General features: G+C 42.6%; 1 protein-coding gene across 3 annotated transcripts in view; it reads right to left on the bottom strand.

Annotated features, from left to right (window-relative positions):
* Positions 1–27,281, bottom strand: part of PDE10A (phosphodiesterase 10A) — a 333,722-nt gene that overhangs the window by 155,396 nt on the left and 151,045 nt on the right. For 2 of the 3 annotated variants that reach the window (XM_044292077.1, XM_044292079.1), the window contains exons 4-5: positions 25,429–25,552; positions 12,035–12,084 (exon numbers count right to left, since the gene is read on the bottom strand). In XM_044292077.1, the coding sequence (XP_044148012.1) occupies positions 12,035–12,084; positions 25,429–25,552 (174 nt within the window). The remainder of the gene's footprint in view (positions 1–12,034; positions 12,085–25,428; positions 25,553–27,281) is intronic. The other variant, XM_044292078.1, reaches the window with a different exon arrangement.

Below are 27,281 nucleotides of genomic sequence, written 5' to 3'. Positions count from 1 at the left end.
CACAGTAGAATGACATATTTCCCTGCCGAGTCAGTTACACATTTCTTTAAGGAGAAATTGATTGCAGACTTTACCCCAATAAGCACCCCTGCATTCCTTCTTTTCCTAGTATGTGAATGAAATAAAACAGGGAAATTTTTATGTTTACACCTGAACGCGTCCTTGCTCAACAAATGCGTTTCTTGCAATAATATAATATCACATTTAGCTTTGGAGACTTCTGACCAGAGTTGCGTGCGCCTGAATGGAGAGTTCAGACCACACACATTAAGGGATAATACCTTCAGCCCCATAACTCATGTACAGGATGCCTTTGTGTCCAGACCAGCACACACTTCATTCCAGCTACATACTTAATAGACATTGGTACCGACAAAAAAGAAAAACGGAACAAATAAAAAAGAAAATAGAACAATAACTGAAGTGTGGTCATTAAGGCCTAACTGGCCTGACCAAACATATGTAGGTCTAGAGACCTATAGAACAAGTCCAGCAGGGGCAAAAGGAACGAAAATAGCTCCTTGCTTCGGACTAACATTGGGCAATGAGAACAGTCAATCTTCTACTCCTGAACAGAAAGACTCACATATCAAGCAACGTCCCAGTCTGGAGGAATCCTGTCTGGACGTGAGGTGGGTTCCTTTGCTTTGGGATTGCCTTCACTCATGATACCCCATTCGCTCAGGCGCTTAACCGCTCCTTGCGTTGAATTGAAGATCTGTAAGCTGCCATCATAAGTGACCAGTAACTTCACTGGGAAACCCCAGCGATACTTTATCTGATGTTGCCTTAGGATGGTTGTTATCGGGGCAAATTCCCTTCTTCTTGCAAGGGTAGCTGCGGAAAGGTCTGCATAGACCGTAATACCTTTAAAGTCCTCTGTCGGAGTTGCATCCTGTCTCAGGACTCTCAGAAATGCATCCTTGACTGTGTAGAAATGAATCCTGGCAATGGTATCACGCGGCAGGGATGGATCAAGCCCCTTAGGCTTGGGCACTCTGTGTATACGATCTATAATCAGATCCCTTTCGGTGGTTTCAGGCAGTGCAGCTTTAATAAGTTGTTGCAGGAAATGCTCCAGCTCGTTTGTTTCCACAGATTCTGGAATTCCTCGAATTCTGACGTTATTCCGTCTATGTCTGTCTTCCAGATCTTGGAGCTTAGCCGTTAGTTTGGCTATGTCTTCCTCCGTAGCCTCATGGGCATCTATCAGAGTGTTGTGGGAGGAGGCGAATTCGGCCATCTTAGTTTCCATGTGGGACGTGCGCTCCCCAATACTCTGGATATCCGATCTGAGATCCTTAAGAAGCCCCAGCATGTCCTCCTTCATGGAGGAACGTAAGCTCTCCAGCATGGAGCGCATGATGTCAGCCGTTAGGTGTGTGGAATCGAGGGCTTCCCTCTCCTTCCCGCGAGTATCAGCAGAGTAAGATACCGGTGGCACTGGTGTTCCCGCCTGAGAGGCCGGCGTGCAGGCCGGAGATGGCGCCTCTCTTTGCCAAGAATCGCCCGGTGTTGCTTTGCCAAAGAATTCAGTCAGTTTGGCCGGAGCAGGACGCCTCCTGACTTTCCCCATGGCTAAGGCAGAGTATCGGCCTGTCAGTAGTCGAGTAAATACCTCAGGAGTAGTAGCTGTGAGCCGCTGGAGGAATGTTATGTTCGGAGCAGACGTGCTATGCGACCGGCGCCATCAGCGTGCAGGCCACGCCCCTTCTGATTTATTTATTATTGAGCGCCAATGGGGCTCAATCTCTTCTTAGAACTCTGCATTGTGCTATTCCTCTATTATTCATCTTAGAGATTTTACCATACAAACTTTGTGAGTGTGCAGGATGAGGAAAATCATGGCATTTCGTATATATTAGATTATGTCGCCATTTTTCTGCATGTCTCACTGACTGGACAATCAGATGGCCTGAAGTACACCACACTGACACAATCCAATTAGTGCTTACAGTGTCAGACAGTGCCCACTTGTTGTGAAACTACAACTTCCAGCATGCTCCATTAACATATATGGGAGTACTGAGAACAGCCAAGCAAATGTGCATGCTGGGAAATGTAGTTTTACAACAGCTTGACTGTCGGAGGTTTCTGACCCCTGCTGTAGGGACACCTCAAAGGCAAAGGTAATGATAATTCCATAAAAATAAAAATAGAATGATAGGCATATGAAATATAATAATTTATAAAAACAGGCATAAGAGGAGCAGACATGGTACATGATTGGGGGTACTGCACCTCGAGTGTGCTCTCTGCATTGTTAGGTATTTTTTCCTTCAACATTTCACAACAATTCCATTTATTTTTATATATTTGTGATTTTCTATTCATAAAGTTATGTGATATTAAAAAATGTTGTGGTTTGTGCTAATTTGTAGAGCTAGGGCCACTTATATGCATGTGGGCATTTGTAGGCATTATTATATAATGTAAGAGGACACAGTTTAGGGACCTGCTGAGTGAATAAACAAAGAACAGAAACAGAATTAGCCTACATGCACACAACCGTGGTTTGGTTCCGCATCAGAGCCGCATTTTTTGCGGCTCGAGTGCAGACCCATTCACTACAATGGGGCTGCAAAAGATGCAGCCAGCACGCTCACATCTGTCTGCCAGCCCTGTGCTCTGGTCAAATCTCGCGCCGTTCAGTATTTGGCGCAGGCACCACGAGGAAGCTGGCAGCCTGCGAGCGTCTTTCCTTAACCGCGCCTGCGACGAATGCTGAACGGCGCGAGATTTCACCAGAGCGCTGCCTGGCCCTGTCAATCAGGACTTGGAGGGAGGCGACAAAGTTGGGAGAACGAAGAATCTAGGCGCAGGAACAATGCCCCCCGCTCCTAGAGGCTAATTAGCATATTATAAAAGTTAGATCACATCGCTAATGTCAGCTATTTTAATAGGGTTAAATCTGGTGATAGAATCCCTTTAACCCTTTCCTGATGCAGCGATTTATTTTTGCTCTCTACCTTCCCGGAGCCAACTTTTTTGCGTTCAGACAACCATATGAGGGCTTGTTTTTTATGGGACAAGTTGTACTTTCTAGTTGTAATTTCTAGGGAGGTAGGGAGTTCTAGGGAGGGAGGTGTAGTTTCAGAACAGCTGGAGTGCCAAAGGTTGCTGATTTCTGCTTTAGGCCTCATGCACACGACAGTATTTTTTCACGGTCCGCAAAAACGGTGTCCATAGGTCCGTGATAGTTTTTTCGTCCATGGGTCTTCCTTGATTTTTGGAGGATCCACGGACATGAAAAAAAAGTCGTTTTGGTGTCCGCCTGGCCGTGCGGAGCCAAACGGATCTGTCCTGAATTACAATGCAAGTCAATGGGGACGGATGCGTTTGACATTGACACAATATGGTGCAATTGCAAGCGGATCCGTCCCCCATTGACTTTTAATGTAAAGTCAGGAGTCCCTTTATACCATCGGATCGGAGTTTTCTCCAATCCGATGGTATATTTTAACTTGAAGCGTCCCAATCACCATTGGAACGCCTCTATGTTAGAATATACTGTTGGATATGAGTTACATCATGAAACTCAGATCCGACAGTATATTCTAACACAGAGGCGTTCCCATAGTGATGGGGACGCTTCAGGTTAGAATATACTAAAAAACTGTGTACATGACTGCCCCCTGCTGCCTGGCAGGTGCTGCAGACCCCCCCCCCCCCCCTGTTTTTAACTCATTGGTGGGCAGTGCGGCCGCCCCCCCCCTCCCTCCCCCCCTGTAGTTAACTCATTGGTGGCCAGTGGGCCCCCCCTCCCTCCCCTGTAGTTAACTCGTTGGTAGCCAGTCGGCCCCCCCCTCCCCTGTAGTTAACTCGTTGGTGGCCAGCCCCCTCCCTCCCCTGTAGTAAACTAATTTGTAGCCAGTGGGCCCCCCCTCCCTCCCCTGTAGTTAACTAATTTGTAGCCAGTGGGGCCCCCCCCTCCCTCCCCTGTAGTTAACTCGTTGGTGGCCCTGTAATTAACTCGTTGGAGGGAGGGGGGCCCCACTGGCCACCAACGAGTTAACTACAGGGGAGGGAGGAGGGGGGACCACTGGCTACCAATGAGTTAACTACAGGGGAGGGAGGGGGGCGCACTGGCCACCAATGTGTTAACTACAGGGGGGGACGGGGGGGTCTGCCCCCTGTTGCCTGGCAGCACCTGCCAGGCAGCAGGGGGCAGTCATGTACACAGTTCTTTTAGTATATTCTAACCTGAAGCGTCCCCATCACTATGGGAACGCCTCTTTGTTAGAATATACTGTCGGATCTGAGTTTTCACAGAAAAAGCCTTTATGCAGACGGATCTTCGGATCCGTCTGTATGAAAGTAACCTACGGCCACGGATCACGGACACGGATGCCAATCTTGTGTGCATCCGTGTTCTTTCACGGACCCATTGACTTGAATGGGTCCGTGAACCGTTGTCCATCAAAAAAATAGGACAGGTCATATTTTTTGACGGACAGGATACACGGATCACGGTCTCGGCTGCAAAACTGTGCATTTTCCGATTTTTCCACGGACCCATTGAAAGTCAATGGGTCCGCGAAAAAAAACGGAAAACGGCACAACAGCCACGGATGCACACAACGGTCGTGTGCATGAGGCCTTAGTGTGACAACAGGGCTGACTATCAACCAGTACATCTGGAATTCGCATATATTAGGACATAGGGAGACCATGTGTGTCTAAGCAGCTTTCTAAAGACAGAGGTCACGAGGTGTCCAAAGGGCTCCTTACAAATAAAGACAAAAAACCAAGTTCACATCCAGCTCCTTCACCAACTTTTACAGAAAATTTGGCTTCATGACCAATTACTTTGTCACAAAGCACATTCTCTTTGTAAGTAGCGGGTACAAAGACAGGGACTGGCGATTGCGCCAATCGTGCCATCTGAGATCAATATTAAAGCATTTTAGGGGTTGCCCTAAAACAAAACAAAAAACTTTATTGTACTTGCCTCATCCATTTGAGCGCAAAGAGACCATCTTGTTTGAAGTACGTCACCGCACACTATATTTTAAGCAGCATCTTCAAGCAAGATGGCCGCAGCAGCCTCTTAGCGCTCAAATGCATGAGTATGGATTTTTTTTTTTTTTTTTTTACCGCCATTTCAGGGAAAATCAATTAGTTACCACGAAGGATGATGGAATTGTGCTTCGCAACAAATCAAATTTTTCCAGAAATTCGGATCAAAGTCCACTTCGTTAACTTTGATTTGCTCAAAACTAATCATAACTGATTAGAGAAAAGAGAATCTGCAGGGAAAATTCTTGGTAACTCTCTTCAGTTTCTTCCTGATACTGTAATAGACCTTCCAGGGCTGCTGACGGATGACACAGATGTCAGGATATTAGTTGCGCAGGCCAGTGACAAGTATTACTGTTTGCTCTGACTTCCTCTTGTGTGTGTCCCATGCCATGTCTTTTGTGACCTCAGAGCTGCTTTCCAGCTGTAGCTGCCTGGTGTAGTGGTATGTGCAGTATATAATACTAATGAGTCAAAATCCAGATACAAGTCCACACTGTAAACGGACATTACCTCACTCAGACCTAAAAAAAAAAATTCTCTGACATTTTTTTCTCATCATTTTGTATATTGTCACACTGACAGCTTGTGTGGCACAGGCTGCCACTTCCCTCTTGCCACCAAGGATATGCCCACACCTGGTGGTCCGCTACATATTTTCTGCAATAGAAAATCCACATTGGCCAATTTTCCGGCTAATTTCAATGTGGAAATTGTGCAGATTTGCCTCAGACTTCACCCTCTGCACCTTATGTCAAGTTATCTACAGAGAACTTTTTGCAGTTTTTTTTTTAACAATCTCATCCTGCTCGCTGTTACTGTAATCTCTGTAGATTTAACCTGCGGTGCGGATCTTAAATCCACTGAATTTATTAGGCAGAGTTCTACCAGTGCAATATCTAGCTTGGCTGTGCATTAGACCTGCCTACGGAAAATTCTTCACCTACCATTGCAAATTTGCAGTGGAACTATCTAGCAGCTATATGATCACGCCTAAAGATTTACACACACAGGCTATTTGTGCTGGTCCGGCCTTCTGCCAATATGGACACTTTAGGTTCTGCACAGTTCCCTCAAACAAACAGAAACATATATTTTTCCATTGGTGTTAAAAAAATAGTAATAGTATACTTGTAACATCCCAGAGTATGTTACTAAACTCTGTTTCCCTGCTACAACATGTCAGGTGTATATGTATTGTCATCTTGTGTAGTCTAACATTGCATTTACCTGTATATACATTTTCTAGGCCTGTGTTATGTAGTTTGCTGTAATTTACATGTGCACCATCAGGTGGCAGCAATATGTTCAGCAGACCATAGTTAGTTTAGTATAGCTAGAATGGAATAGTACATTCCAGTCTAGTCTCCCCTGTATGAGCAGAAGTAGGGTGTTCCCATGTCCTGTCTCATGAGGTGGAGAAGGAAGTTCTAGTTAGTGTACCAGCCCCCCTGCTTGGGGACATCTGTGTTAGTAGGAGCTCCCAGAAACAGGGATCCCAACCTAGGATCCAGCCTCGGCTGAGGCCAAGGATCACTCTTCCCAGCTTGAGCCATCTACCTCAGCTGGTGACAACCAAGCAACACCTCCAGAACTACAGATCTCCAGGAAGACATCATTCCCTGCGAGCAGTCCTGTGAGTACTTATCCAGAGTCCAGGAGATGCCAAATCCCTCCTCAGATAGTCAGGCCCATACCAAGCAGAAGACAGACAGAGCAGAAGACAGATACCTGCCAGATTCTCTAGGAATATGACAAGAAGCAGAATATATATAGATTCCTACCCATATTGCCAATACCTGCTGGGACCCAAGACTAAAGCTGTAACTCGTATGGATTTCCGTTGCCACTCAGTAAAGATAAGTTGGATTATATCTCCTGTCTGGATCTCAATCATTCCTCAATTACTCCTACTGACCACACTCAATTTTATTGCAAGTGAGCCAGGATCCAGGAGTCCAGCTGTACCAAGGTAGGAGACACCGTTGACACTACACAGAGACATTATCCCCCTCTGGCATTTCTCACCTGGTACGTGAGTTATAACATCTTAAAGGGCCCTGCTACAGTACCTGCACAAGCTGCAATTGGCATCACCCACTGCACTGTACCAGTGTCCTGCTCATTGCATACTGTTATGCAACTCTACTTCTATGTTACTGGTCAAATGTCTCAAGAACATGTCAGACACCTGTATAAGCAATTTTATCCTTGGTGAAGAGTCTCATTCGTATGGCTACACATGAGACATGCCCTGCACTGAGGAGCGCTGTGGTGCCCGACTCTGACAACAAAAAGGTCCTTACCTGCAGCAAATGGTAGGTGACACTGGCGGCAGGCAAGGAGCTTGTTGTTACTAAGGAGGCTGCAGCCAGATGGTATAATTGAGGGTCATGCCAGTGTGAGATGTTTTGGTGGGGGATGTATCGGCACCATCTTTAACTGCCTGGCATGGTAATCATAATAACTGGTGGACAGTAGTGAATATTGGGCTGGGAATCTGAGGTTAATAGGAAACTGGTTGGCTGAGGTTAATAGGACCCTGGGTGGGTTGAATGCACAGCAGCCAGGTATAGCCGTGGGAAAGTACACTTACTGTGAGTTACTGTAGATATATTATTTTAAACTGGATCATCCAGTGTAAATCCAATATAGTGTAGCTGACACTAATGTATCCCTTTGCTATGCATGGCTGCTGTGTGTATTAACCTAACTGAGCCCCTACTCCTCGGCTGTTACTAGTACCGTAGTATTTTTAGTGCTGCTAAATTACTTGTACTTAAAGTGGCAGTAACAGAAGCATACAGCAACTTACAAATAGTAATATAGTAGCACAGTGAGATTATAGCACCAGTAACACGGCAGCACAATATCGACATTTGGGATCACTGCTATTTCAGAAGAAGGACAGACCTATGGGTATAGCCCACAGCAGGTTTTTGTTATAAACATGTTTTTTTTTATTTTGAATCAGTGGTCTCTTATCTCTCTATCTAGATCTCTATATAAGGATCCATCACACAATCGTAAGGGCTCCGTGCCCATGCTGCGGCATGGACCTGAACGCCTATGGAAGGGGTTTTCTGGGATTTTAATATTTATGACCTATCCTCAGGAACCCATTTAGAATTAAGAACCATCCATGAGGTTAAAATAATCGAGATTTTATTTTTAGGACAATCTGTCTAGCCCTAATGCCAAGCATTTCCAGTATATAATGCGCCAAACAAATGTTAATAGTTCAAGATTATACAAATATGGCCGGTGGCTTGCAAAGCAAAATCAACTACACATTCCAATAAAGGGGTATCCTTAAAAAAATAATAACCATAAAAAAAATGTTAAAAAAATGTAAAAAATTAATGAAAACTCTTTATATAAATTTATGTATTTTACTTAAGTTGTCAGTTACTGACGTGCAAGATTAGGGAGATTTCTACAGTCTATACAAAAGGATCAGAGCTTTTGTCACGTTCAATTAAGGTATAACTTGTATAACTTGGCTCACACCTGAGATTGTCAGTTTTCCTACAACCTCAAGACTCAGTCTACAGTTTGTTTAGTATAAAGGAAATTCATGGGTCTTGACCTTCACACTACAAGTCCAGACACCCAAATACTATGCGCTTCTTGTGGCACTATACCCATGTGCAATTTTATTCAGACTCGTACAATAAACTGTAAAACGTACTTCAGCCCACTAGATGGTGCCAAAAGGCTGCAAAAAAAAGATTTACCGGTAATAGTGTGAAAACAGAGCATGACTTAAATATCATATCAGCTCCCAGTCTAGACAAGAACAAAACTGGTGATACATGCAATGTACGTAACTCCATACTTGTCCCACTGTTATAAAAATCTTGTCATGTTGATTGCTTTAGCTATATAGGGGAATTGTCAGAGGTAGACCTCATGCACACGAACATGTGACGACCGGGCCCGTGAGGCGGAGCGCAAATTGTGATCCGCAATGCATGGGCACCGACCATGGGGCCACCGCATGCGGATCGTGGGCCCATTTACTTGAATGGGGTCCGTGATCCGCATCCAACTGTCTGCATCACCAAAAAGAAAAGGAGTGCATGCGCTACTTTTTTGCAGTGCGGAGGCACCCCACATAAAACCCAGGGAAGCACTCCTTAGTGCTTCCGTGGGCTTCCGATCCATGCCTCCATTCCGCACCGCATCTCCCCATCTCACAACGGCAGTGTGCATGAGCCCATAGAATGATATCTAGAGTGTATGTACTTCTGATATTATCTGTACTAACCAATTCTTCACGAAAACAAAATAATTTTCTGATAAACCCCCTTCCTAATGCAGCCATTTTAGGCCTGTGATGGCTAACCTCCGGCACTCCAGCTGTGTTAAAAATACAACTCACAAGATACACACTTGCTTGGCTGTTCTCAGAACTCCACAGAAATGAGTAATGAGCATGCTGGGAGTTGTAGTTTCTCCACAGCTGGAGTCCCAGAGGTTAACCATTACTAAGGGGCTCTTTTTTCACAGGATATGTTGTATTTCCTAATGGAACCTTTTAATATACCATATAATGTACTGAAAGATGGAAACATTATATTAGTTTTTATTTATTGATTACTTTTTATTAAATTTTTGGGGAGGTAACAAACCACAAAATGGCATTTAGATTTTTTTTTTTCCATTACGGCATTCAATGTACAAGATAAATACATTCATATTTTAATAGTTTGGGTATTTTTGGATGCTGGGATTCCACTGATGTTTAAATTATCTTTAAAAACTTTTTTATTTTATTTTTTGTACTTTTAGTCCCTTGAGGAGTACTATAGAGTACTATTGCAGTCCTAAGCCCTGCCTGATGGCAGGCCTGGGAAGCCTTCATGACATTCCAGGCCCCCATAGAAACTGAACAGTTGCTACAGTCTCATCACAGGGGAAAAGGGGAGGGGGGGTAAGGTCTCCAGAGGGAGCACTCAGATGGCCTGGTGGCAACTGGCTATGGGGTTAACGTCAACTCCAATCACAGACTACCGGTGAGTGTCTGCCAAGCAAAAAAAGTCAATCCCAGAAGCCTATGGTGGTCTCTGAGCTAGAAGCCACACCATATGGGAAGGGATTAAATATTTTTTGGGAACAGGATTGAGGGACCTATCTTGCCTGTGATTCTGATACAAGCTATAAATAGCAGTATAAAACCTGTCAGAGCTGTACTACCTCCTCCAGTTTTAATGCCGTGGAACACCACACATTTATCATAAAAACTCATTAGGCTATTTAATGTGTTAAAAATTTTACAAACCCCAATAATATATGTTCCACTGCTTAAAGGGAATGTCTACCACTTAGGCTACTTTCACACTAGCGTTCGGGGCTCCGTTTGTGAGTTCCGTTTGAAGGCTCTCACAAGCAGCGCCGAACGGATCCGTCCAGCCCTAATGCATTCTGAGTGGATGCGGATCCGCTCAGAATGCATCAGTCTGGCAGCGTTTGGGCTCCGCTCCGCTCAGCAGGCGGACACCCGAACGCTGCTTGCAGCGTTCGGATGTCCGCCTGGCCGTGCGGAGGCAAACGGATCCGTCCAGACATACAATGTAAGGGCTCTTTCACACTTGCGTTCTTGTCTTCCAGCACAGAGTTCCATTGTCGGGGCTCTATGCCGGAAGAATCCTGATCAGTTTTATCCTAATGCATTCTGAATGGAGTGAAATCCGTTCAGGATGCATCAGGATTTCTTCAGTTCTGGAACTGAACGTTTTTTGGCCGGAGAAAATACCGCAGCATGCTGCCCTTTTTGCTCCGGCCAAAAATCCTGAAGACTTGACGCAAGGCCGGATCCGACGTTTAGCTTTTTTAGAGTGGTTACCATGGCTGCCGGGACGCTAAAGTCCTGGCAGCCATGGTAAAGTGTAGCGGGGAGCGGGGGAGTAGCATACTTACCGTCCGTGCGGCTCTCGGGGCGCTGCAGAGTGACGTCAGGGCGCCCCACGCACATGGATGACGTGATCGCATGGCACGTCATCCATGCGCATGGGGCGCTCTGACGTCACTCTGGAGCGCCCCGGGAGCCGCGCGGACTGTAAGTATACCGCTCCCCCGCTCCTACTATGGCAACCAGGACTTATAGCGTCCTGGGTGCCATAGCAACACTGAAAGCATTTTGAAGACGGATCAGTCTTCAAATGCTTTCAGTACACTTGCGTTTTTCCGGATCCAGCGTGTAATTCCGGCAAGTGGAGTACACGCCGGATCCGGACAACGCAAGTGTGAAAGAGGCCTAAGTCAATAGGGAAGGATCCGTTTGAAGTTGACACAATATGGCTCAATTTTCAAAAGGATCCCATAGTCTGCATTATAGGAGCAGATCCATCTGTGCAGACACCAGACGGATCCGCTCTGAACGCAAGTGTGTAAGTAGCCTTAAAGGGAATGTACAGTTGAAAACACAAAATGTAAATTCTGGTTAGCTACTCACTGGCTATCCCCTGCAACAATTGGTGCAAATATGAAGTCTTTACGAGCCCTTCTATTCCATCACCAAATTTAGGAGTCCTGCACAATTAATATCCCCAGAAAATCCTACTCTCAGTGATTGATTAAAGAGCGGGACAGCCACGGGAGCAAAAAATAAAGGGCAGATAAAAATGGAAGAGTGGGTGAGGACTGTGCTACATTAGTGTAAAGCATAGGCACACTAGGCAGGATTATTAAGTGAGTTGCTACACAAAGTGTTTTCTAGAGGTATTCTCCTTGAAGCAGTAGAATGCCCCAATGAACAAGTCTTAAAGGATAAAATAGGAACAAAATTGAGAACAAATCAAGATCCTTTGCATGGAAGGTTCATGAAGTGGACATTATTGAACAGGTATATTTGCAAATAGATTCTGGATTGGTAATTTATTTTATTTTATTCATTCATGGATTTGATCAACTATACAATAAACCCCCAAAAACCCAGTAACTGACTCAAAAAGATGTGCAGGCATAGGATGTCTACTGTGTGTGTATATTTACATACAGAATTAAGACTTACATTATTGCATTCTCCAAGGAAATATAGTGCAAATCCATCAGCTTTTGTTGCTGGTAAGAGAGAAAGATGAAATGAATTAAAAAACAACATTTGGATGCAGTCTTTGTCATTTGTGTTATTTTGTAATTCAATGTCCATTTTATTATGAAAACTTTCAGGCCCTGAAACAATTAGGAATGTATTATTTATCAACATGTGCAAATGATATGAATACACACAGCCTTGGAAAAATTCTTTATTTTTATTTTATTTTTTAAAAGCTGGTCTCGTGACAGCCCCACACCCACTAATGATTGCACAGACAAGCTCGCCCAATCATGCACAACATCATATGGTATTATTTCAGGCTGAAGCTTGCTGTACTAAGTGGCTGTTGAATAAGTGGAGTTAAAGAACCGGAGTTCTGGTGCTGAGTGTGATTTTGTGGGAGTGATTGCAGGCTGAGTGAGGTTTGAAGCAGAGGTACCCGAGAGTTAAGTACTTTCATTTTGGGGAGTGGCTTGTGCTTCCAGGTGCCATTAATTACACCACTGAACCCGTCCAGAGCTTGCTCTACCTGAAGCTTGCTGTACTAAGTGGCTGCTGAGTTAAAGAACCAACGTTTAATACAAGGAGTAAGAAATTAAGGTTTGATAGATTCACATTGTGTGTTGTTGGCTTTATTCTAGCTAGTCCTCCAACTACAGCAGACAGGGTCTAATTCTAACTCATTTTTACTGTTTTCCTTCCTTACTGTTCATCACCATCTAAACATGTGCTCCATGGACAATGCTACTAAGTGTGTGTGTACAATGTATGCGTGCCTTGAAGAACCATTCGAGGGTGAACACATTTGCACTAGACGCAATCATGTTGCATATTTTGAAGCCCAGATCTTGGATCTAAATAAGCATCTTGAAAAACTTAGGGGCATTGCAGACCTGAAGAGAGGCTTAGACCTCACTGTGCAGGCAATGACTGGGGTCAGTGAAATGGAGGTGGGAGAAGAAGGGCAAGATCAGGACTATCAGGTCCCGGCCAGGTGTTCAGGTTCGGTATATCGTGGATCGGACTGACAGATTGCTGGGTGGGGCTAGGGGAGACCCGGTGGTCATGGTACACATTGGCACCTATGACAAAGTCAGGGGAAGATGGAAGGTCCTTAAAAATGATTTTAGGGAACTAGGAGAGAAGCACAAGTACAGGACCTCCAAGGTAGTGTTTGCAGAAATACTACCAGTGCCACGAGCATCACCAGAGAGACAACAGGAGCTTAGGTAGTTTAATATGGGGCTCAGAAGCTGGTGCAGGAAGTAAGGGCTTGGGTTCATGGAGAACTAGGATGATTTCTCTGTCGGTTACAGGCTCTACACTAGGGACGGGCTGCACCTTAATGGGGAGGGTGCAACTGCCCTGGGTGAAAAAAGGATTAGAGCAGCTTTTAAACTAAGATCTGGTGGGAGGGGGGGGTCATAATAAGGGGGTAGATAGTGTAGATAGAGTGGGATATAGAAGGGGGCAGTGGGGATTTAGTGGGGGCTGGGGTTTGCGAGGAAAGTAGGGAGAAGACTGGGTATACTATACATTTATGAAAAATAGAACTGCTAATTTAAAATGTATTTTCAGAAATGCCAAAAGTCTAGCTAGCAAAATGGGGAGCTGGGGGCTATGGTACTAGAAGAACACATAGTTGGTGTGGCTGAAACATGGCTGGATTCTTTGCATGACTAGGCTTTAAATATTAAGGCCTCTTTCACACGGGCGTCATGTTTTTTGCCCGGATAAGAGGCGGGTGTGTTGCGGGAAAATGCGCGATTTTTCCCCGCGAGTGCAAAACATTGTCATGCGTTTTGCACTCGCGTGAGAAAAATCGTGCATGTTTGGTACCCAAACCCGAACTTCTTCACAGAAGTTCGGGCTTGGGATTGATGTTCTGAAGATTGCATTATTTTCCCTTATAACATGGTTATAAGGGAAAATAATAGCATTCTGACTACAGAATGCATAGTATAATAGTGCTGGAAGGGTTAAAAAAATAAAAAAGTTAACTCACCTTCTCCTCTTGTTCGCGTAGTTCGTTCCCGGTCTGTTCTTTGCTAGCTGTGGGCTTGGGCTGAATGACCTGTGGTGACGTCAGATTACATGCTCCAATCACATGGTCCATCACCATGGTGATGGAGCATGTGATCTGACGTCACCACAGGTCCTTTAGCCCAAGCCCACAGCTAGCAAAGAACAGACCGGGAACGAACTACGCGAACAAGAGGATAAGGTGAGTTAACTTTTTTATTTTTTTAACCCTTCCAGCACTATTATACTATGCATTCTGTAGTCAGAATGCTATTATTTTCCCTTATAACCATGTTATAAGTGAAAATAATACAGTGAATAGACTGTCACCTAGAACCCATGCGTGAAAATCGCACCACATCCGCACTTGCTTGCGGATGCTTGCGATTTTCACGCAACCCCATTCATTTCTATGGGGCCTGCGTTACGTGAAAAACGCAGAATATAGAACATGCTGCGATTTTCACGCAATGCATAAGTGATGCGTGAAAATCACTGCTCATGTGAACAGCCCCATAGAAATGAATGGGTCAGGATTCAGTGCGGGTGCAATGCATTCAGCTCACGCATCGCACCCGCGCGGAATACTCGCTCGTGTGAAAGGGGCCTAAGGGTTTTACACTATTTAGGAAAGACCGGGACAATAGAAAATGTGGTGGCGTGTGCCGGTATGTGAGGAGTGACCTGAAGACAAGTTTGAAAAAGGCAATTGTGAGTGAGGATGTGGAAACCTTATGGGTGGAAGTTCAAAGAGATAAAAACACTGAACTAAGGGTACTTTCACACTTGCGTTGTTTGATTCTGGCAGGCAGTTCCGTTGCCTGAACTGACTGCCTGATCAGGCAAACTGTATGCAAACGGATGTCATTTTTTCTGACTGCTCAGGCATTTTTCTGACTGATTAGGACAAGTCTTCAGTTTTTTTCGCCGGAGATAAAACCGTAGCATGCTACGGTTTTCTCTTTTGCCTGATCAGTCAAAACGACTGAACTGAAGACATCCTGATGCAAACTGAACGGATTACTCTCCATTCAGAATGCATGAGGATATGCCTGATCAGTTATTTTCCGATATAGAGCCCCTGTGACGGAACTCTATGCCGGAAAAGAAAAACACAAGTGTGAAAGTACCCTTATAATACACCTCACAGAAGAGGTCGAAATGCAACTGTATAACTAAATAGAGTGGTTGGCACAGGCTGGTAAAGTGGTCATAATGGGAGATTTTAACTTCCCAGACATTGACTGGGGTCATGATTCTGCCTCAATCACAAAAGGGAAGAAAATTCCTCAACTTGCTGCAGGACCACTTTATGGGCCAGTTTGTAGAAGCTTCCACTAGGGGCAATGCTCTGTTGGATCTGGTCATCTCTAATGATGCAGAGCTTGTTGGAAATGTTACTGTTCGAGAAACACTAGGTAATAGTGACCACAATATAATTATATTCCCCCTAAACTATAAAAAATTAACTCTGTCAGGCAAAGCAAAGACACTACATTTCAAAAAGGCTAATTTCCCTGGGTTGAGGGCAGCATTTCAGGGCATAGACTGGGTGCAGCTGCTGTCACATAATAAATACTGAGGATAAATGGGAGAGCTTTAAATCCACATTGCGTAATTGCACTAAACTAAAAAATGTATTCCTTTAGGTAAAAAGTATGAACAGCTAAAATTAAAACCCCCATGCTACTGTAAAAAGGGCAATACAAGACAAAAAAATACAAGACAAGACAAAAAAGGGCATTTAAAAAATACAAATCTGAGGGGTCAGCTGTAGTGTTTGAAGATTACAAAGGGCTTAATAAAAATATGTAAAAAGGAGATAAAATTAGCAAAAATACAAAACAAACAGCAGGTTGCAAAAGAGAGCAAAACAAATCCCCAAAAATTATTTAAATATATAAATGCTAAAAAACCTAGATCTGAGCAGGTAGGTCCGCTAAATAATGGTAAAGGGGAACTAGTCACAGAAGAGAAGGAAAAGGCAGAGTTACTAATTTTTTTTAGCTCTGTATATACAAAAGAAGAGAAAGAAGCTGATATCTGTGGTGCTGGGGCTGTTAGCCAAGTAAGTATATCACTGGATGTACTAACTATATATATGGTCCAAGACCAGCTAAGTAGGGTAAATGTGAACAAAACTCCAGGTCCAGATGGTTTACACCGAAGAGTGCTTAAAGAGCTCAGTTCAGTTATGGCTGTGCCCCTGTTTATAATTTTTAAAGATTCTCTAGGTACTGGTACAGTGCCAAGTGACTGGTGCAAGGAAAACGTGGTGCCCATATTAAAAAAAAAAGGATCTAGGCCCTTCATAGGTAATTATAGACCAATTATTTTAACTTCTGTTGTGGGAAAAATGTTTGAAGGACTGTTAAGGGACTATATGCAGGAGTATGTGACTGTAAATAATATTATAAGTGATAAACAACATGGGTTTGCCAAGGACAGAAGTTGTCAGACTAACCCGATTTGTTTTTGTGAGATGAGTAGTAGCCTGGACAGAGGGGTGGCTGTGGATGTAGCGTTTCTGGATTTTGCAAAGGCTTTCGATACTGTCCTTCATAGACGTTTAATAGGTAAAATAAGGTCTATAGGCTTGGAAAGTATTGTTTGTAATTGGATTGAAAACTGGCTGAAGGACCGTGTCCAGAGAGTTGTGGTCAATGATTCCTATTCAGAATGGTCCCAGGTTATAAGTGGTGTACCCCAAGGTTCAGTGCTGGGCCCTTTATTATTTAATTTCCTTCTGGGATTCGCATCCCCACCTTGGTTGAACTTGATGGACTTACAGGTATGTCTTTTTTCAACAGTATTAACCCCCCTAAAGACCTAAGTACCAAAGACTGACCAATCTAAAAAGCAGAGGTGGACCTCTACAGATGAAATTCCCCGTTAGTATACCATTGCTGAATTCCTAACTACAAGCGGAGGTCCACAGGCTTGAATAGCTAATTACAGAGCCACCTGCAATCTCCAGACTCCACAAGTGCTGCACGAACAGAGGCACATTCAGGAGAAGGGTCATAAGTCAAGGTTTGGTCGATTTCAATCTATTCACTTGCAAGTGATCTAGTAGCGGGACGCCGCTACCTACATTTGTTTCAGCTGGACGCTGTCATTCCTACCTGTTTAGGCTGGACGCCGCCGCAATATAAGTGCGGGACATTCGATTCCTGGTCCACATCAACCATACTCAGGTATTCATTTTAGACTGCACTAAACTATTGGATTGAACTTTTAGGTATTGCGATACCGATTTACATACTGGCCACAACACCAAGTTTCGCCTGGATGTCTTTTTCAAATCAAGTCGTCACTACTATATAACATATATTAACCGAATTAATAGTGTATCCATATGCAGCGGATTTTATGAATTAGCTTGAATAGAGTGTTACCACTATATAGGATGTATTAATTGTGCATTTTTATTCATCAGATTGTACTTTTTTCATTATTTTATACTGTACCACATCTAACTCGGTTTTATCAGATTTAGTATTAATAAAATGTTATCTGTTACAACCACTTGGTCACGGTTTCTTGAGTGCCCTGTATTCCATCTAAGTATTAACTATGCAACAATATTGAGGGAAGAGGTTACTTGATTGAGGAGTTCCTCCATTCAGGACACTCATCTATGAAGGTCCTTCAACATGTACCATTGTTTCAGACAATAATCCTAATAACTGCCTGATCATGTAATCCGTGTAGAGGAGGGCTGTGTTTAATCACCTCTGCTATATAGAGACAAGTGGTTGCTACAGGGATCAATGGTCCACATAGAAAATCATTCTTACAGGGCAGACGATCGCTGTTTACACAGTATGATCTGCTGCACAAAAACAATGATTTGTAAAAACGCTTGTCCCTCATAATTGTCCTGATTATCGGTTTGTGTGAAAAGACCTTTAGCCACAGTACAGCACACTGTCTGTGCACTGCAGGGGAACTGAACCCATGCAGGCTACAGTCGATTACTGGGGGTCCGCAGCAGTATGACAGCCTGTGACAAACGTATTGCAAAGAATCCTTCAAATAATAAGAGGTCATTAAAGTAATCATAAGTAAAATAAAATAAAAATCTGCAACATACATGCATTTTACATGAATGTCATGGGCAAATATAATAATGGGTTCATATCGCATAATGTGTTTTATCTAATCAAAATGAATTACAGCCTTGTGTCTCAAATTCTATTTCCTCTTATTCCTACGATACAAATGTTGGTATACAGGTATTTTGCACTAATTTACAGATCCTACCAACTAACTAATGGGATGAGGTGCACTACAGAAGAAAAATAAAAAAATAAAAATTAAATTATTTATATACATCGACCTTTTCTTTGGGCTTAATAGCAATTATGTAGTGTAGGTGGGGCCAAAGTACACACATTTGTCATTACTATACGCAATAGAGAAGATTCTGGGACTTAAATTTATTTTATGAATGTAATTTAAAAAGGTGGAAAAAAAAATTGTCTTTCCTGTTTTTCCCAAACATAAAACTTAACTCCTTCAACTACCGTGATGTACTGGTACTGGTAGAATGGTGTTTAAAACAATAATAAAAAATAATAAAATGAATGTGTTAATTTCTCAGTGCTCCATTAAATTTTATCATACATTAACGTAGTGTACAGATTAGAATTAGAATACTTACTAACAGACATGACCACCATTATGAACATTTCAGTTTCTGAACCTTTCAAAGTTTTAGTGCAACGTCAAATACATATTCTCATTCTGCATTTACTGTTAATATATTAAAGGGAGTCTGACCAGGAAATTCCCTGTTAAGCCAGGCACAATAAATTGTAGGGCTAGCTCTGCTGAATGAAATGATACCTTTCACTTAACGATCTGGAGAAAAAGTACTGGAGAAAAAGTACTTTTAATTCTCATGCAAATGAGCACAAGTTTGAAAAATAATGAAGGATCCAGCTTCCAAAAAAGAGGACGCGCTTTATTCCAATAGCAAGAGAAAATAATCCAGCTTCCAGGATGGTAGTGGTAATTCGTAATAATCTTTATTCAATAGGTGCAGAATAAAATCCAGCATGTACATCTACGCGTTTCGTATCGTCAGGTTCTGATCCTTACTCATCATGAAATGCGTAGATGTACATGCTGGATTTTATTTTGCACCTATCGAATAAAGATTATTACGAATTACACTACCATCCTGGAAGCACGATTGAGGGTCCAAGGGGGATATTTACTTTGTATAAGTCTATTGGCCACAACCTCCATCTCCTTTTTAAATGTTTCCTCTCTGGAGCAGTTTCGTTTAGCCCGAATGAACTCTCCTTCAGGAACATTATGCACTACATGCGGGGGATCGCAAGATGTGGCCATGAGAGTGATATTGCCAGCCGTATCCTTGCAGAACGTGCTGGAAAAAACCTGTTGTGTAACAAAATCACCCTCAAGAGACAAATCCAAAAAGGCAATGGTGGAGGTACCATGTGTAATAGAAAATTTTAAATGACACTGTTTATCATTGAGAAAGCTCCCAAAAGAGGGCACAGCCACACAATCGCCCAACCACACGAACAGCAGTAACGGCCGTACCATCTCAGGGAGCCACTCCAGGGATTGTCATATGAAAATAATAGATGGCACTCCCGCTATGCCATGCAGATGTTTGCCATAGAGGGCGAGAATTTCACCCCCATGGAAATCCCTGTCAATTGCAGAAAATAACACTGGGCAAACAAAGACATTGTGTTTTAGCAGGAACCACACAGCCCGACAAACATTGCGACGAGACCAATCTCGCCACATTGCATTGGAGAAGCCTGGTTGCCCACCTGCTTCCTTTAGACTATGGCCCCATGTTGAAATGCTTGATTTTCCCCTGCAAAGACAATGTGAAAGAATTTGGCTCCATGGCAATTGAACTGTATTCGTGTAGTCTGAGTGCCATTCACCTAATAATATGCACTCAGACTGGAGCTATCTGGGAATATGCTAAATGTCTATGTTTTATGCAATAGCTGCACAAGTTAAATATTCTTATGTCTTTGATTGTCTTTTGCTACCATGTGGCTAATGAAGTTTTGCATCTGCCCTTGGAGATAAATTGGATTACTTCCCAATTGTCTCCAGGACAGAAGACATTGTGTAAAACTGTGTATTCTCCTGCCTGTGATAATTACATTAACCCATTGTGTAAGGTAATTGTATCACAGGCAGAGGGGAGGATTTTGTGTGGGAGTGTCTGAGTGTATTGTACGGGGTTACTGTCTGTTTTACAAAACCCTGTGGGTGGTACTAATGTGTAAGAATGTGTATACAAGAACAATAAACACACAGCTCTGGCTGTCCACTGCTTTACCCTCAACACAGAGCTTGGTCTCGTTCTCGGGGGGATTGTATGCTGTTCTAGTTTGACTGCTAGGAGTGTAAACCTTTCATTTGGTTTTTCCTATTCGGCTGTATGCAGCATTCATATGGTTTCCAGTTCGGGAGATTGGCGTCTTTAGTAGCTGCCTTTGCATCTGGAAAGGGAATATCGCATAAAAGGCATTTACCCCCTTTTATGCCCGGGGTGCCGTTACAAACATAATCCTGAAAAGTTGAAGAAAAATCTGAATAAATATTTAAAAAAACAGCTGAGGGAGACAATGGCTAAATCATGGGGAATCACAGTGTATGAAGATGTAACATCTGCTGTAATCCAAGAAAAATGCTAATCCAATTTGAAATCAAGAATTTTTGTATGGGCTCCAGTGTTCCAACAGGATTGAATCATAAACACGATTTAATCCTGCATTACTGATTCCTTTTCATAATGTATTTTAAATTGTATATGTTAATTTAGTACATCCAACTTTTTGCATTTTTATTTTTATTTTCATCTACATTTGGAGTTTGAAGAAGGGGTGTGATTGTGAATGCTCATTCCTGTTGATCGCAGTCACCTGCGATCCTCAGGATTTAAGCTATATAAGATCCTAGCCAGCCAGCAATCAAATTGTCATGAGTAAGGTTCAGTATCAGAGTATCCAAAACGCGTAGACCTGTTTGCTATGTTGGATTTTTAATACTCTTGTGTGTATTGGAATAAAGAACGCAATCTTTTTTGGAAGCTGGATCCTTCATTATTTTTCAAGTTTCCTCCATTGCACTTTCTCCCAGCGCAGTCCGTGCCTCCATTACAAGTGATATCAGGTGATCGCAGCCTTGGACTGTTGTTTTGTGTTTCCACTTTTGGTAAATTGGCTTGCTGCTCCCTGATTTTAGTTCAAGTTCATTATTCCCACACCATTATATATATATTTTTTTCCACGGAGTGGAGTCCACATAGCTGAACATGAATCACGCATCTCTTTGTGTCATCGATGATTGCAATGAACGTCTGAAAAAATTGGATGCAATCTTCAATAATAAAGATAAGGACGCTTTGGAGCTCAAAATCCAGACGATCTCCTTGGAAAAACTGCTAGTTAAAGAAATGCGCACCTGGTGGGACTTAATTAAATTCATTACAGCGATACATTGAAAAAAGTATGATTCCTCGTGGACTTAGACTTCGAAAAAAAAACTACCAATTTTTATTCAGATACTTTTTTTTAACTCAGTGGTATAATATCTTATCTGATTGTGCCCTCATGGGTCATGGGTAAACTCATGGGTCTGATAGTATCACATGAGGAAGAAGTTCTATGTAACTTGAGAGAGGAAATTAAAGCCACACAAGAATCCATTACTCCTTTTGCTCACCTGGATACCTTTAAAAGAAATGGATGCCAGTCTGCAGGAGAATTTAAACAAAATGGAAGAGAGCCTTATGGCAGTCAAGCAGGGCAAATTTGCATGTGATCTACAAGATTATAAAGGGAACACAGTTTATAGCTGGTCAGCAATGAGAGAAAATACGCCACGCTCGATCATGAGAAAAAGCTATCGTGGCAAAAAATCTGGAGCACCTAAAGTGGCATTTAGCTCAACAGATCCAGATTCATCCGATTCCGCTCCAGAGTCACTGAATGTACGAGCTGGCGATATACAACCGGCCACACAAAGCGTTTTCTCTGAGCAAGACGCCTCCATGAAAAGGAGATAAAAAAAACGCAGGGCGGGGGGCGAGCACGCCAGGAAACAATCGTTATCCATCGCGCTCAAAGAAACCGTAAGTAAATCACAAGTTGTGAATATTTTTTCACAGTCCCTGAGCCAATCACAGATCGATGTTCTGTCCAAAGGTCCCTCTTTTTCTCCTACCTGTCATTTTAATCTATATCATACCATTATAGATGTTAACAGACTGGCCCGTAACCTTACGTTGAAAAAACATTTTGCTCATGTTTAAAATGACAATACCGAGACTGTGGTTATATCTATACTGCCTGAAACAAAGTCTTCAAGTGTTTCCAGCATTTCGGCTTTCTCTTTCAAAGAACTTGCAAATCTCTCTCATATGCAACAATGTTGTCCCCTTCAGAATGAAAGAGATAGTGATGATTTTGCGCATCAATATAGTTCTATATATAAAAAACAAAACCTCGCTATGTTAGAGGATAGCAATACCTATCTTGAGCTTGACCACAACCCCACCCCCCAGTACCAACAGGAATTGCTGCGACTATTGTCCTATGGCTTGGAAAATGGTTTTATAAATCAAAAACAACTGAATTTCATATGTATTTATTCAACACCCAGTCATTCCAATCTTCCATTCCTTACCTAATATTCATAAGGGTAGTTGTCTCCCAGCCATGAGGCCAATAGTCGCAGCCTTCTCTGAGAGGCTGTCCGCTTGGGTAGACAGCATCCTGCAGCCTTTGGTTCAATCCATACCTAGCTATTTGCAGGATACCCGAGCAGTACTACAGGCGTTTTTTATTTCAAATGGGAACAGCATTTTTCTTGGATTACAGCAGATGTTACATTTTTATACACTGTGATTCCCCATGATTTAGCCATTGTCTCCCTCAGCTGGTTTTTTAATATCTATTCAGATTTTTCTTCAGCTTTTCAGGATTATGTTTGTCGGGTCGTGTGGCTCCTGCTAAAACACAATGTCTTTGTGTTTGCCCAGCATTACTTTCTGCAATTGACAGAGGTTTCCATGGGGGCGAAATTCTCGCCCTCTATGGCAAATAGCTACATGGCATGGTGGGAGTGCCATCTATTATTTTCATCTAACAATCCCTGGAGTGGCTTCTGAGATGGTACGGCCGTTACATCGACGACCTGCTGTTCGTATAGTCGGGCGATTGTGCGGCCGTGCCCTCTTTTGGAAGCTTTCTCAATGATAACCAGTGTCATTTAAAATTTTCTATTACACATGGTACCTCCACCATTGCCTTTTTGGATTTGTCTCTTGAGGGTGATTTTGTTACACAGTATTTTTTTTTCCCAGCACGTTCCACAAGGATACGGCTGGCAATATCACTCTCATGGCCACATCTTGCCATCCCCCGCATGTAGTGCACAATGTTGCTAAAGGAGAGTTCATTCTGGCTAAACAAAACTGCTCCAGAGAGGACACATTTAAAAAGGAGATGGAGGTTGTGGCCAATAGACTTATAGAACGCAAATATCCCCCTTGGACCCTCAATCGTGCAAAGGCAAGCATCTCTACTAAGTCTAGAGACAGTTTGGTTTTTCAAGGGACCACACAATCAGACAATAAAACATGTCAGAACAAACCTTATGATAAGACCGCACAGAGTATCCCTTCATTTATAACTAATTACAGCACTGAATTTACACAGATATGTTGCATTGTACGAAAGCATTTATCTATCCTTAATTGTGACGAGCAGTCGTCTGGCATCATTGTTTTTGGTGTCAAATGCATTGCTCGCCGCTCGCCGCGCGCCTACCATAGCACAAAAGATCAGTCCTAGTCTTTTTTCTGACAGAGACAAAAATACTAATAATAAGTGTGCTTGGCTGAGACACAAGGGTACTTTTAAGTGCGGTCATCACATTTGCACATGTTGCAATTACATACAAATGGGTTCCTCAATATACTTTATGGCAACACATAATACCTTTGATCTAAAACAATATGTTAATTGCAACACTAGTTATGTGGTTTACTGCATTACCTGTTCCATATGCAATCTTCAATACGTTGGCTGTACTACAAAGAGCTTGAAAGTGAGAATATGCAAACACCTTTCCGATATTCTACATACACAAGGTCAGAAATGTTTAAGAGGTCAGTTTTCACTTTGCGGTTTCACACCAGGGCGATACTTCAGGATTTCAGGTTCAAGCCTTGGAGAGGGTTAATCCTCCCACCAGAGGTGGGGATTACAAGCGAAAACTTTTGAACAGGAAGTCCTTTTGGATTTTTTGTATGGGCTTCCATGTTCCAACAGGATTGAATCGTAAGCATGATTTAATCCTGCATTACCCATTCCTTTTCATAATGTATTCTAGATTGTATATGTTAATTTAGTGCCTCGAAGCAAGTCAAGACACACAGTCATTGCACCAAGGGAACACACAAAGTGGTAAGTGGACAAGCTGAGGTCAGTGCAGGCAGAGTTCATTCAATCCACTAAACAGACATTAGGCCAGGTGTAATAATATTACAGGGTACAGTTACTAGAATTCTGTAGAAGTGTCATTGATCCAGAGGTATTTTGATTGCCTAATTGGAGTTGAGAAGACCCCCCCCCCCCCCTAAAATGAGTGGTTTTTGCCATCCTCTGGATAACAGGCTGAACTGGATGGACTCATGTCTTTTTTGGGCCTTTCAAACAATGTTACTATGTCAGGGCAGATAACAGGGTCAGACAGGGTCAAACAGGCAGAGTTCATGATGGAAGAAATTGAATCAACATGGTAAATGGGGAGATGTAGGCATTGGAGTTCATAGGACACAAAAACACCTTTGCGGGGAATAGGCAAGATAGGAACCTAATTGCTCAAACACCTTTCCATAATGGAAGGTACAATAAAGAGGTTTTCCAACCCTTTAGAAGCAAGGGCTTATCCTCAGAATGGGCCATCACAATCTAATCAGCGGAGGTCCAATAACTCCCCCTTCCGCTTTTCGGCAGGGAAGGCAGAAAGGCACCATTGGCTGGGGGCTGATTAGACCAAAGGCTGGCCCTTTAAGAGGCAGGAAGAATGCCTTAAGAGGGCAGGAGAAAGGGACAGCCAGAAGAGGTACAAAGTATGGAGTAAAGAGATGACTAATACTTTGGCCTGTGTTGCCAATGGGGAAGGGAAGATGGTGGCGGACATGGAACGCTAGCATTAAATATTGCCAAGTAAAAGGTATCATCACATTCACCAATAAGGCATTGTGCCTGGTTAAACTGTGCACTTCCTGGTGACAGATTGCTTTACAATTGGCATGTGCCAGAAATTACCTGTTTTAATAATATCACTTAATTCATAGAGAAGTAATTTGTTGTCTCCGCCAGCATCCAGCCGCTGTTCCATGTAACTGTTTAATTCGTACACAACCCCTTGCATATTAGTATCCTGGTACTGCTGAAAGGAGAAGAGAAACACGGTTACAACATGCTTATAACAGGAAAAGAAAGCAATGCTAAATAACAGGTAATCTGCATGCTGCTGTGGTTACACTTCATCTGGACCCCAGCCACTGCAGGGTTTAATCTGTAAAACTGCAATGTGCTTACATAACTGTATATAACAATTTTGTGTAAGATAGTTTATTCTTTCACAGAAAATTAAAAAAATACATTGCTTAGCATCATTCATAAATAATCAGACTTTTTCTATACATTATACAACCTCATATACATCAATGCAGAAAAAAGGCAGCAGAGGTTAGACATCAGTAATGAGGAATGCATGGGTAGTACCAAAATGAACGTATCAAGGCCATCTACAAGCCATGCGGAACAAAGCTGCAGAAGTGGCGAAAGAGACGAATGTATCTACAACTGCTGGGCTACGTAGCGTCAAACACAATGTGCTCCATCTGATATAATAAATCCAGTATGTTCCCACTCAGATAATATGCCAGACATTTCAGCTTTGGCGGCACAAGCTGACATTAATGTGCTAATTGAAAATTGTATTATTATTTTTTAAACCTTTTTATTCCTTATGAGGATAAGTGACAAACAATCCAACCTCCTGTTATGCAAAACCTCAATTTAGGAAGCCAACTAATGTTCTAGAAAAAAATAATAATCCTTGCCTTAAACTTCAACATGGGCGTCACGAAAACAGCAGAGGGTTTACATTCTATTGGTCTACGCATCCCATTTCCCATTCAAGTGCTAGAGTACCAAATTTTGATACAATTTTTACACCATTTTTTGCACAGATGATTGAAGTGGGCAAGACAAGTTTTACATTAGAGGAGAATTTTCAGAAAAGCATACTCCTCCCCAAAGTGCTTACCCCTCCCGCCCCCTCAAAAAAAAAAAAAAAAAAAAAGAAATATTCCTTGATTCACTTCACCCGTTACTTGTCTTTGAACATTACTACCAAGCAAATGATCTAGATACGTCATCAAAATACATAAGTTGTGTGAAAAAGTGATCCCCCCCCCATGGCAAAATGATTTTGTAACTAATGAAATTACTACTAAGAGAAGCTATCATCATGTCCTCAACAACAACAACAACAACAACAACAACAACAACTACTACTACAACTAAAAAGATAAATAAAATGCATGTGAAAAAAAGAAAAATACATAAAAATGTGTTTGTGAATCCACCTTTACAAAACAAAACTTATGACTTTAATAATCCTTAACAGGGTGATTAGATGGTTATTGATTCTATACCAATTACAGTATTTCTATACCCAAAAAGTTATCGACTGTCTACATATCGGTGGGAGTCTTACACTGGGACCCCCATCGATCACGAGAACAGGGACCCTGTACTTCCCTAGACCCCCTGAAATAAAAGGAGTGGCCTGATGGGCATGCTTGCAGCCACGCGCCTGTGTGAAGATCCACTCTGTTCATTTCAGGGAGGCTGCATGGGATACAGGGCCTCCGTTCTCATGATCGGTAAGGTTCCCAGCAGTAGGACTGTCCTGCTACACGGCGATCTTTGGTCATGTGATGAATGTCGCTGTCAAGATCACTGTGAAGCCCCATCTAATACCTCCATACTAATGTTGGGCAAACTTCTGTTTTCAAGTTCGGTGTACAAGGTTCAGGTTATCTAAGAATTCCGTTATGGATTTCACTACCACGGACCAATTAGTGTTTCAAAGGAATCAGCACTTA

The sequence above is a fragment of the Bufo gargarizans genome, chromosome 4 (genome assembly GCF_014858855.1).
Source record: "Bufo gargarizans isolate SCDJY-AF-19 chromosome 4, ASM1485885v1, whole genome shotgun sequence".
NCBI lineage: Eukaryota > Metazoa > Chordata > Amphibia > Anura > Bufonidae > Bufo > Bufo gargarizans.
The sequence above is the reverse complement of the archived record's forward strand: the minus strand, read 5'-3'. Positions and strand labels throughout refer to the sequence as shown.